This window comes from Malus sylvestris, chromosome 13, assembly GCF_916048215.2.
Source record: "Malus sylvestris chromosome 13, drMalSylv7.2, whole genome shotgun sequence".
Lineage (NCBI taxonomy): Eukaryota > Viridiplantae > Streptophyta > Magnoliopsida > Rosales > Rosaceae > Malus > Malus sylvestris.
This window is the reverse complement of record NC_062272.1, coordinates 16281132-16294214: the sequence shown is the minus strand read 5'-3', so window position 1 is coordinate 16294214 and position 13083 is coordinate 16281132. Positions and strand designations below refer to the sequence as shown.

At 42.7% G+C, this 13083-nt stretch overlaps 1 protein-coding gene across 1 annotated transcript; it reads left to right on the top strand.

Annotated features, from left to right (window-relative positions):
* The first annotated feature begins 242 nt into the window (after nt 1-242).
* On the top strand, nt 243-1987 carry LOC126595809 (vicilin Car i 2.0101-like). The gene has a single exon (XM_050262114.1). It carries the CDS (start codon nt 294-296, stop codon nt 1806-1808), a length of 1515 nt encoding a protein of 504 aa, XP_050118071.1. The 5' UTR covers nt 243-293; the 3' UTR covers nt 1809-1987.
* Nucleotides 1988-13083: the final 11096 nt, after the last annotated feature.

Sequence of the window (13083 nt, the reverse complement as noted above, 5' to 3'; positions counted from 1 at the left end):
AGCTAACCTCTGCAACCAATTCGTCCATATTTTCCAGATTCGACCACGTAAGAAATGATCTTCCCAAGTTTGGACGCGGTGTCCCGGTCCCAAATATGTATACAAGGCACGTCGATTTTGTCACCTTTAACACTAGTCACCTTGCATGTAATGTGCACAGCCAAGTGTACGCATGCATGTTTAGCCCCAACTTCTATAAATACCACAAAACCCCTTGCCGTTCTTCCCACAGCAAAAAAAAATAAAAACTCCCTTTTGATATAGTTCAATACATAGTAACTGAGAAAGCAGCCATGCTGTTCATCGCCAAACCTAAGCTTCCCTTGTTGTTTTTGTTCCTCTCCACTCTTGTCCTCGCCACCTCTTTGTCTTCCACTCTTGCTTCTCGTAACCAGGGGAAGCTGCAGCAATATAGGCAGCAATGCCAGCAGCGTTGCCAGGGCCAAGGATGGCAGTGCCAGGAGCAGTGCAAAGAGCAGCTGAAGCAGCTAGATCAGTGCCAAGAACAGTGCCAGATGCAGGGGCAACCGCAACACCAATGCCAACAGATGTGTAGGCAGCAGCTTGAACAAGGGCAGGGATTTAATAGTAATTATGGGAAGCAGCAACAATATAGGCAACAATGCCAGCAGCGTTGCCAGGGCCAGGGACGCCAGTGCCAGGAGCAGTGCGAAGACCAGCTGAGGCAGCTAGATCAGTGCCAAGAACAGTGCCAGATGCAGGGGCAACCGCAACACCAATGCCAACAGATGTGTAGGCAACAGCTTGAACAAGGGCAGGGATTTAATAGTAATCAGGAGAAGCAGCAGCAATATAGGCAGCAGTGCCAGCAGCGTTGCCAGGGCCAGGGACGGCAGTGCCAGGAGCAGTGCAAAGAGCAGCTGAGGCAGCTAGATCAGTGCCAAGAACAGTGCCGGATGCAGGGGCAACCGCAACACCAATGCCAACAGATGTGTAGGGAGCAGCTTGAACAAGGGCAGGGATTTAATAGTAATCAGGAGAAGCAGCAGCAATATAGGCAGCAGTGCCAGCAACGTTGCCAGGGCCAGGGACGGCAGTGCCAGGAGCAGTGCAAAGAGCAGCTGAGGCAGCTAGATCAGTGCCAAGAACAGTGCCGGATGCAGGGGCAACCGCAACACCAATGCCAACAGATGTGTAGGGAGCAGCTTGAACAAGGGCAGGGATTTAATAGTAATCAAGGGAAGCAGCAGCAATATAGGCAGCAGTGCCAGCAACGTTGCCAGGGCCAGGGACGGCAGTGCCAGGAGCAGTGCAAAGAGCAGCTGAGGCAGCTAGATCAGTGCCAAGAACAGTGCCGGATGCAGGGGCAACCGCAACACCAATGCCAACAGATGTGTAGGGAGCAGCTTGAACAAGGGCAGGGATTTAATAGTAATCAAGGGAAGCAGCAGCAATATAGGCAGCAGTGCCAGCAGCGTTGCCAGGGCCAGGGACGGCAGTGCCAGGAGCAGTGCGAAGACCAGCTGAGGCAGCTAGATCAGTGCCAAGAACAGTGCCAAATGCAGGGGCAACCGCAACACCAATGCCAACAGATGTGTAGGCAACAGCTTGAACAAGGGCAGGGATTTAATAGTAATCAGGAGAAGCAGCAGCAATATAGGCAGCAGTGCCAGCAGCGTTGCCAGGGCCAGGGACGGCAGTGCCAGGAGCAGTGCAAAGAGCAGCTGAGGCAGCTAGATCAGTGCCAAGAACAGTGCCAGATGCAGGGGCAACCGCAACACCAATGCCAACAGATGTGTAGGCGGCAGCTTGAACAAGGGCAGGGCATAAAAATGGTGGTCAACTAGTCAGTCATCTAAAATTGCATGTATAGAAGCATGCAGTAGTTAGGCTTTGCTAGAGTTTAAAAAGTACTACTACTACTACTAGTAGCTCATGTAGAGTGAGCGTTGACTTTGTATGTGAAATAAAGAGCTCTAGCTTTCTGCCGTATAAATAAATAAAAATGAGTAGTTTTATAATTCCGTTTGTGTTTATTCATGCATAACTGCTCTTTTGAGCCTGGATACTGTCAGTTCCAATATCAATCTATAACTCTATCAATTACAGGCCCTAAAAGACGAAACACATACTACTACCATGATTCATGCATCTTACATTTTCCAATATTTAGTGTTACTGGTTTTAGTTATCAAATATAACTTACCTTAATAATTTGGTATCTTATCAAATTCATGATCTACAAACTATCTAAAATTTAGAGAAAGAAATCCTCATGTCGAACCTGAAACTTGGAGATAAAAGTATTCCATTCAGGGTCGCTTCCCCCATGTTAGCTAATGTTAAGTCAAATACTCAGCATTATGATACGGTATATACCATAGCTAACCATATGAACAATCTTTACCCGTCCTAGTGATATCGGCCATATACGTTAATGTTAGTGTCATACTATCATATACATAATGCATGCATCCGTTCCACATTAACTTTAGGGCTAATTATATTTCATAATCCTCAAATTCGTGGTGATTTTTCAAATGGACGATGGAGTTTCAATTTTTAAAATGCATGCGTCCGTTAAACATTAATTTTAGGGCTAATTTCTATCTTTAGTCGGATTGATTGTTTAATCTCTCATTAAATTGATGACAATGGAGCATATGACCATTACATAGGCTAGCGTGTAAGCCACAATTCATCAGATTGCCAAAAAAATTATCAATTCAATGAAATATGATATGTTTAAAGAGATAAAAACATATAAATTGATACAATTTTTGAAACATGCAATGTGAGAAACTTAAAAATTCGTGTTCCATATAAAAATTATTATATCAAACTTGAAAAGAGTAAATTGTAGTCATTCACCACGTAACCGTACGTATAGGTCCGTCCTTGTTCTCCTACCATGCATGTGATGAGATCAAGTGAGACAAAATTAATGTCTCCAATCTCAATTTATCCAATTCAGAAAACACGTCATCAATTTGATTTTGTCATGTATGACACTGGTCTCCTTGCATGTAATGTCCATAGACAAATGTACATGCATGCATGCTCAAAGCTTGAGCTGGCTAGCAAGCTTCCATAAATACCTGATCGAGTGCTATCTGCAGCTATCTTTAATTACCATTTAAGTTAATTAAGATCGAACAATTAACATGATGTTCATGATCAAGGCTAGGCTTCCTTTGTTGTTGATGTTGCATCACTCCACTCTTTTCCTCTCTGCGGCGTCCTACATGATGTCCGAGCTGGCCCAATGTCATCACCGCTGCGAGAGGCAAGTCGACCCAAGGCAACAGCTACGATGTCAAAATATGTGTTTGCGGCAACACGCGCAATACCTGTAGTGCCTGCAGCATTGCCTACGGAGTAGTACTACTCATCCATCACCAAAGCTATGCCAACAGATTTGTGGCCACCAATTGCAACGCTGTATGCAGGCACTCGAGTAGTTCATAGTAGTAAGGAATGCCCCGCACGATGTTGCGGGATTGAAAATCATACAAAATTTTTGTATCTAGTACTATTTATATACAAAGGATAATACTTTATGTGTATTACATACTATTTACATAAAAAAGATTTGATAGTCCTATTAAAAATCACACAAAATCTACAATTTGACTGAGATATACATACTATTTACATACAAAATCTACAATCTGATTGAGATACATACGCCTAATATGTGCGTACCGCTCTCGACTTTAAACTCCCCTGCATATTTTACAAAATTGACAGATTAAATTAAATATAAAATCCAACTTATTAATTACAAATTTCATCTGGGTAATTATCAAAATCGAAAAAAAAATATTAAAAGGGTCGAAAGAGAGAATTGGAGAAGAGTCAAATACTAATGAATAAAAGGGTAAATTTCAGTTTACTACCCTCAAGTTTCGTGGTTTTCAACATTTGGTACATCAAGTTTTCTTCGTCCCAAAGTCATACCTAAAGTGTTAATTTTGGAACAGTCTCATACATCCGTTAGTCAAACTGTTAAGTCTTCCGTTAACTAATGACGTGGTACCCACGTGAACAATGATTGGGCGCCACGTGTCAATAAATGGTCCACAAGGAAATTAAAAATTCAAAAAAAGAATCGAAAAAAAAAAAAATTTGGTCGTCTTCTACCTCCGGCCCTTCCTCCCTTATCCCTCCATTCTCTTTTCTCCACCAACCCACCAAACCTTTCCTCCTCCATCTTCGATTCCACAACCCTCATCTTCTCTTCAACGGCTTTTCCATAGCCAATTATTCCTCGTCGGCCACCAGGGCGACAAGCCCTATGACATCTGCCGCCCTTCCGGCCTAGCACGGAACGACATCCTCAAGCGCCACAACCCCACGCAGCACCTCCACGCTCCATCTCCGAGGACCCCATGCAGCCAAACACCCCCACCGTGACAACGCATGTCATCGAGTACCAACCCCACCATCGCCACCATCCTCCTCCGCCGACTCACCCCGGCAACCGACAAAATTATAAATAAAAAAAGGAAAAAAAAAGAAGAAAAATAGAAAACCAGGCTGTCGTCTCCTCTCTTCATACCTTTCCCACCAGTAAACTCCATTGATGAACCTTCCAATCCAGTAAACCCCCACCTCTTAGTTTCTCATACCACTTTACAAAAACTAGATTAAAAGCTCCAGAATGGCAAAATAGAAAAAAGTCAAAATGATTCGCTTTTGAATTAAACCTTTTTCCTCCGCAAAATCCAAAAAAGTAGCGATTGCATCTACTATGTATTCCTAGATTTGTAATCAACCAATTGATTACTAAAGAACACTACAATCCAAGCTCCAAATCTGAAAACTTTTCAATTTCTAGGAAACATGGATCTCGATTCAGTGAAATTCACCCCCTAAAATCTAGCATTTTTAAAAGTAATGGCCACAGCAGTCCGTAATCACCCCGGCAACCGAAGTCCCAGTTCAGCTTCTCCACCACCGATCTCGTCCTCCTACTACCCCACCGCCCCCCACACACCCATCGTTGTTTTAGGTTCGAGGGATAGGTGGGCAGAGGTGAGAGAGATGAGGTGGGTGTGGATGAGCCACATGGTGTTTTCGGAGTAAGGGAGGGCGGAAGGGTTGTACTAGGAGAGGACAGATCTCATGCATGGCGAATTCGATACCAAATTAGGCTGTTCATTGTGTGGTTTAGCCATGTAAAAATACAATGTACTAAAAAAAAAAAATAAGAATACCACCATAGCAAAATACTACATAATAATCTAATTATAAATGCATTTGGCAAGTTAAATAAGAAAACCATTCGTACTGTTTGTACCATACTTGACTAACCCCAAAACTACTAAGCACCGATCAACATTATACCGCCAAGGACCCACAAGAGTTTCCCTCCAACTAGGAGGCCAATCACAACGCGACACATGTCAACATCAGAGACTAATCATAACGCGACACGTGTCGACATCAGAGGCCAATCACAGCACGACATGTGTCAATGTAAGAATGAAACTAGAAACTCTCTTCTATAAATAGAGATCATTCTCTCACAATATTTCCGAATGTCATTTGTACTAAATCATTCACTAGTACTCACTAAAGGAGAGCTTGAACCTATGTACTTGTGTAAACCCTTCATAATTAATGAGAACTCCTCTACTCCGTGGACATAGCCAATCTGGATGAACCACGTACATCTTGTGTTTACTTCCCTGTCTCTATCCATTTATATACTTATCCACACTAGTGACCGGAGCAATCTAGTGAAGGTCACAAACTTAACACTTTCTATTGTACCAGAGTCCTCACTGATTTTGTGCATCAACATTTGGCGCCATATGTGGGAACGACACGTATTCCCACTCTCTTCAGCTTTGTTAAGCTAGTTTCCACCATTCGTACACTCTCTTTTGACCAGGCATTCCTCTCCAACATGGGGAGCGAAAGAAGCCATAGCACGCAGAATGACACCCCTCTTTCACTTGGTGCGAGGCAACAAAAGAAGGAAGGAAAAATGGTTACTCTTCAAGCTAAAGTCGATGAGCTAGAAGCTCAAAACAACAAGATAGCAATGAAGAATGAGGTCTTCCAGGAACAGTATGAGAAGCTCTTTGAGACGCTCCACGAAACTAGGCGTACTCAAACACGCGAGCTCGTTACTCTTGTGGACATCAACCATCATCCAGGTGCCCCCCAACATGGAGGGTCACCTTCCTTCGACATGGGTATCCCTGATGAGGAGCGAGCTAATCATCAAAACATTAATCAACATGAGACTTCTCTCAACCCATCTGATTCGACCCAAAGCAGGAGAAGTGGAGGAAAACACATTCTTACAGAAGGAGTGGAAGGATCGAAAGCTGTCTTTCGCGACTGTCGAGACAATCCCATCCATGTAAGCTCGAAGATCAATGACCCAATGGTCTCTGAAAGACTAGGTCCCCTCCCATGTCCCAGGCCGGCTACCAATTTGAGAAATGGGCAACAAGGCCTAGAGAAACACGAAGGTATAAGGGACTCAGAGATGTTCTGACAGACATATCTTGGAAGTCAGTACGGCGAGTTCAGGGAAAAATCACAGGCTCTTGATCAAACCTTCATACTTCCAAGAGGAGATGGAGATTTACGAAAGAAAGCTCCAATGGTACATAACTCCACTCAGGACCCTCTTGTCCTACAGCTTCTTAAGGAAGTAAACAAGTTGAAGGCCGAACAACAAGCTGAGATACCTGATTGGAACCAACCTAGGCCTGGCCCTCTTACAAGGAGGATCCTCGACACCCTCCTCAAAGCAAAGACAAAGCAGAAGCTTGGCTGACAACTCTATACTGGAAAGGAGGACCCGATTGAACACCTTAACCTTTTTGAGTCCACCATGGCATACCAGATGCACACCGACGAAGAGTGATATCTTTTTTTCCCCTCTACCCGCTCTGGTGGAGCTCTAAACTAGTATTGTCGTCTTCCACCTGAGACAGTAGACTCATTTGAGGAATTTAGGAAACTGTTTGTTTCTCAGCACATTTTCCAGACCGATCGCTTACACTCTGCGGACGACTTGTACACTATTCGCCAGAAGCCAGACGAGTCATTACGTATGTAAGCTAGCCACTTCAGCCATGAGTATTCCCGTTGTGCCGAGGTAGACGACAAGACTGCCTTCAAAGCTTTCACGGCAGGCATACGTGACTGTTTCTTTAACTACATTATCAATGCCAACACTTGGAAGACTTACTCTGAGGTGATGGCCCAGGCTTATAACCATGCATCCGCCGTCGAGGCAATGACATACCAAGGGAAACCCCCCACAGCCACTGCTTATCAGCAAGTAAGGAGTGGAAGCCAGATCCAACCAAATGAGAAGACCTCGACCTTCCAAATGGCAGCGGTGCCTCCCTCTGCCTTACTTAATACTTCGCCAAGTCAACAGACATATCAATCTCAGGGCAAAAGGAAAGATTTCCATCCTCACCAGTCTTATTTTAGTAAAAGAAGTAAATGACACTATCATGATAACCAAGGGTATCGCCACGATAATTCCCGCCCCCAGGCAGTCAACACAGTGGGCCAAACACGTGTCAAGACAGGCCTTACCCCAAGGTATGAGACATACACACCTTTGAACGCCACATGCGTAGCCATTTACCCCAACATAGCACACCTGATATCGAAGCCAATGCTGAGGCAGTCGGGTTACAAGCCCACGAAAAACACAGGCACATTTTGCTGCTACCACGAACATAACGGCCATGACGGCGAGAAGTGTATCACCCTTCGTGATCATATTGAAGTTTTGGCGCATGAAGGAAAAATTGATCAATTCCTCATTCACCCTCCAAAGGGTAACTGTAACCAACACCAGGTGAATGTGATATATTCCATAAGTGGTGGCACACCCATATCTAAATCTTCCAACGGGGCCATGAAAAATAATGAACGAGCTTTAAGGTCTTGCCACCAAGTGTTTCACGTGGAAGACATCAAGGGAGGCAAGTATCAAAAGCCTAACTGGGATCCAATATGTTTCTACCCTGAGGAAGAAAAAAGTATCATCTACCCTCACAACGACTCACTAATTGTGGAAGCTCACATAGCCAACTTTGAAGTACGACGAATCCTGGTAGACATGGGGGCTTCAGTCAATATCATGTTTACTGAAGCTTTCAAGACACTTAATGTAGCTGAACACTTGCTCGATCGCTCGATTTCTCCTCTGATAAGCTTCTCCGGTGATATCGTGTAACCTTTGGGGAGCATACACTTACCTTTCACCATTGGTATAGGCCCTTACACAGCTACCATTACCATTAACTTCCTAGTGGTTGATTGCCCAATGACATACAATGTCATATTAGGACGCACAGGCATCAATAATCTCAAGGTTATGCTATCCATACATATGTTATTGATGAAATTTCCTATCCCTTATGGCAATGGTTACATCAGAGGAGATCAACTTAATGCACGATCATGTTACAACACTTCGGTCAAGCAACAACACATGCCTGTGCCCAAGGAAACCTTTTATATACATGACCAAGTCATAAAGACCAGCCTAGACGAAACCAACTTGGATCTTCACGGTGGCAACAGTCAATCCGACGATCCTTAATATGACTCTTTCACCCAGCAAGCACAACCTGCTGAAAAGTTGGAGAAGGTCTTTATCTTAAAAGATTATCCGAATCGCATAGTAAAAACTTGCACCACCTTGTCATCACCCATTCGGTTGGCATTGATCTCTTTTTTGCAAGAGAACACTGAGGTTTTTGCCTGGTCATACGAGGATATGCCAGGCATCTCTCCTGATATCATTTGTCATCGCTTAAGTATTGACCCCAAGACCAAGCCAGTGAGAAAGAAGCGAAGATCTTATGACGCTGAACGATACGAGGCAATGAAGGCAGAAATTGAAAAACTCAAAAGCATAGGCTTCGTCCGCGAAGTCAATTATCCAACCAAGGAAAGTCTCATGCTCCAAAAGGTCTTGTGGTGAATGTGTGTCGATTACACCGACCTAAACAAATGATGCCCGATGGATAGCTTTCCTCTTCCTCTCATAGATAGACTTATAGACTCTATGACAGGGTGTGAACTCATGAACCCTCCAGACCAAGAACACACAGCCTTCACTACTGACAGGGGACTATATTGCTATAAAGTCATACCCTTCGGCCTAAAGAATGCAGGAGCGACTTATCAGAGACTGGTCAATTCAATGTTCGCCGAACAGATTGGGAAGAGCATGGAAGTTTACGTTGATGATATGCTAGTCAAGAGCAAACATGCTGACCAACACATCACCAACCTATCTGAAACTTTCACCATTCTGAAGAGGTATCGAATGAGGTTGAACCCTAACAAATGTGCCTTCGGCGTAAGCTCTGGCAAATTCTTAGGCTTCATGATAAGCCAACGAGGCATTGAGGCTAATCTCAAAAAGATCAAAGCAATCATGACATGAAGGAACCGGTAACTTCAAAAGACATCCAGAGCCTTACTGGCAAGATGGCAGCCTTAACTAGGTTCATCTCTAAGGCCACAGACAGATGTGCTCATTTCTTCAAAGCACTTAAGAGAAGTAAGAAGTACACATTACATGGACTGGTCAATGTGCTAAGGCATTCAAGAACCCCAAAGACTACATGAGTAAAGCCCATTTGCTCTCCAAACCTGAGGTTGGTGACACTCTCATTATCTATCTGTCAGTATCGGCTTCAGCAATAAGTTTCGTTCTCATTCGAAATAATGGTAATGTCGAACGGCCTATCTACTACGCTAGCAAGGCCTTACAAGATGCGGAGACACGATACTTCAACATTGAGAAATTGGCTCTAGCATTGGTCATGTCTGCTAAAAAACTTCGCCCGTACTTTCAAGCACACTCTATCATCGTGCTTACCAATTATCCTCTTCGACAGATACTCCAAAGTCCTGACACTTCCAGGTGAATGATCAAATGGGCGATAGCATTGGGTGAGTTTGACATATCCTACCAACCAAAGCCAGCTGAGAAGGGCCAAGCAGTGGCAGACTTCATCGCCGACTTCACATATCCTGTTGACATTGTTTCTACGCCTAAAGAAGTGGTTTCATACCCTCGGAAGCTCATAAAATATGACCAACAGCCCTAGCATAGAGTCTATATGTTGATGGCTCATCCAACCAACAGGGTTGTGGAGCAGGACTATTCCTTACGACCCTTGACAAAATGGTGATAGAGTATGATCTTCGTTTCAAATTTAAGGCATCGAACAATGAGACCGAATATGAAGCCCTTCTAGCAGGCTTACGTTTGGCCAAACACCTTGGGGTTAAACAAATTGATATCTTCAGTGACTCCCAATTGGTGGTTAACCAGGTCACCAACAACTTTGACGCTAAAGATAGCTCTATGGCAGCATATCTGGCACAAACACAATTGTTGCTCAAGCACTTCCACTACCAGATCACCTAAATACCTCGAGCGGCAAACAGTCATGCATATGCTTTGGCTCACCTCGCCTTAGCGGTGGAAGACAAGATTGGGAGAAAAATTCAGGTCGAATTTTTGGCAGCACCATGGCTGTGGAAGTGTGCAACTTACAACAGATGGATAGTTGAATTAACCCGATTTATAGATTTCTTGCTCATGGCACCCTTCCAAATGACAAAGTTCAAGCTAAGCAGATTTGATACAAGGCTACCCGTTACTTGATCATTAATGACCAAGTCTACAAGCGGGGTTTTAACCTACCATACCTAAGATGTCTTACGCCCATAGAGGCGGAAACTGTCATTCGGGAAATACATGAAGGAGTCCGTGGAGATCATGCTGGATCTCGATCCCTAGCACACAAGGCTTTTCGCCAAGGATATTACTGGCCAACACTCCACCAAGATGGCATCAGAATATCCCACTCATGTGATAAGTGTCAACGCTACGCAACTATTCATCACTCCCCTTCTGAGCCGCTAACTCCTATGATCTGCCCTTGGCCCTTCGCCCAATAGGGACTTGATTTGATTGGCCCAATGCCTGCAGGGAAGGGCAAGGTTCACTATGCAATCGTTACAGTTGACTACTTCACAAAGTGGGCCGAAGTAGAACCCTTGGCAACCATTACTGAGGCAAAAATAGAAGACTTTGTATAGAAGAACATCCTTTGCAAATTCAGCATTCCTAATGCGATAGTCACTGACAACGAGCGACAGTTCGACAACAATAAGTTCAGGATGTTCTGCTCTAAGTTTAACATCAACTTATGTTTTGCCTCCCCAACTCATCCCCAATTTAATGGACAAGTTGAAGCCATCAACAAAATAATCAAGTGAACTTTGAAAACCAACTTGGACAAGGCTAAAGGTTGTTGGCCAGAATTTGTACCCCAAGTCTTTGGTCATACCGCACTTCGTATCAGACATCAACAGGAGAAACCTCATTCTCACTTGCCTTTGGTACAGAAGCAGTTGTCCTAGTTGAGCTTGAGCAAGCAATGTTCCGAGTCCAGAACTACGTGCAAAGCGAAAATGAAAAACAACTTACCCTCAACTTAGATCTAGTCGAGGAACACAGAAATCAGGCTCACTTGAGGAATGTCGCCAAGTGCAACTTCTTTCTTATGTTTTTGTAAATGACCGTTTGATAATCAGTTCGTTTAAAAAAAATAAAATAAATAAAAAAAGTGAAAACTCAAAATCAAATTTCAAAAACTGAAAAAAAATGTTTTCAATTTTTAAAAAAGTAAAAATTGAAAACGAAATGATTATTAAATGATCTCTAAAAATGTGCAAGATGACATTTTTAAATGCTAATAACAGCTTTTTTACAGAAATAGAAATATATTGAAACATTATGGAAGGTTATCTATTCTAATTAATGATTACATATCCACCGGTAGAGCTTATATTTCTATAAAAACTACCTTTCCCCGCAGCTTTCCATCCACATTTGGCCCCTTTTTAATCCTCTGCTGGAAAAAATGGGGAAGGCAAGCTTTACCACCTTCTTTCACTTGCTTTTGGTCCTGGTTGTTTTCTGTTCAGGTTTTGTTCTTAAGTTCTTATTAATATTTCTAATAACTTGCTCACTTATTTACTAAGAAAATCAAACTATATTTGTAATTATTTGCCATGGTGCTTACTGAAAGTGCAGTGAAAATGCTGGTGCCTAAAGTGGAAGCAAAAGACTGCGAGATCTCTTGGAGTGGTGGTGGATGTCCGGATTCAAAAAAGTGCCTCGAAACATGCCGCCCATGCTACGTCGGTATCGGAAAAGTTGTGTCGTGGTGCTACCAGGATTTTGCGCCATTTTGGCGTTGTATTTGTAGCTTCAGCAAGGGTGTACCATGCCCACCATTTGATGGTTGTCGTCCCCCACAACTGCAAGATGCTTTAAGTAGTAATCACACAAATAATGTCAATAGAACTCTTAATTAATTAAAGTTGCCGAATAAAATAAACTATCAATAAAAGATGTATTTGATTCTCAGTATGAATTTGAATTTTGAATAAAAAGTGTAAAGCAAGGAGCTAAATGTGGTATTTGTATTGGAGATTTGATTGAACTTGTGATGCCTGTACGGGATTCATTCTTTCAGAGGCTAAGTTGATGAGCTTTCAGTTTCCCCAAGTTGATGTTCATTCAAACACGGGGGCAAATCCTTCATATAAATGACGCCAACATTGACGTTACTTTGCAAATCCCACTCTCAGGCTTTCACTGTTTTAATTCCTTCTCTCGATGAACAAAGCACATGGCGAAGGCTTCATATCATCTAGGTTTCATCATCGTTCCATAAATCTATAAGCAAGGCGGCCTTTTCAGATCTAGAGATCCAATTGCGATGTATCTCGGTCGTATATGATTTTCAAGTGGTGGGTTAGGTCTCGTGTTTTCGACACCAAAACCTGAAAGCTAAACCTTAAGACAAAATTAAGGCAATTAATTTGGTGCAACATATGTTCGAGTTGAAAATGAAAATTAAAAAAAAAAGTAAAAAGGAATTTGAAGCCAATAATCGTACTAAAATCCAATATAAGTTGTGATTAATTTGATTATAATAAAATAAAAAATAAGAAATCCAATATAAGTTGTGATTAATTTGATTATAATAAAATAAAAAATACAACATAGTCTGAATACCCATTGCAATACAAAAT

Bases quoted from the DNA above. Each gene is read 5' to 3' on its own strand.
- LOC126595809 (XM_050262114.1), top strand. From the start codon at position 294: ATGCTGTTCATCGCCAAACCTAAGCTTCCCTTGTTGTTTTTGTTCCTC.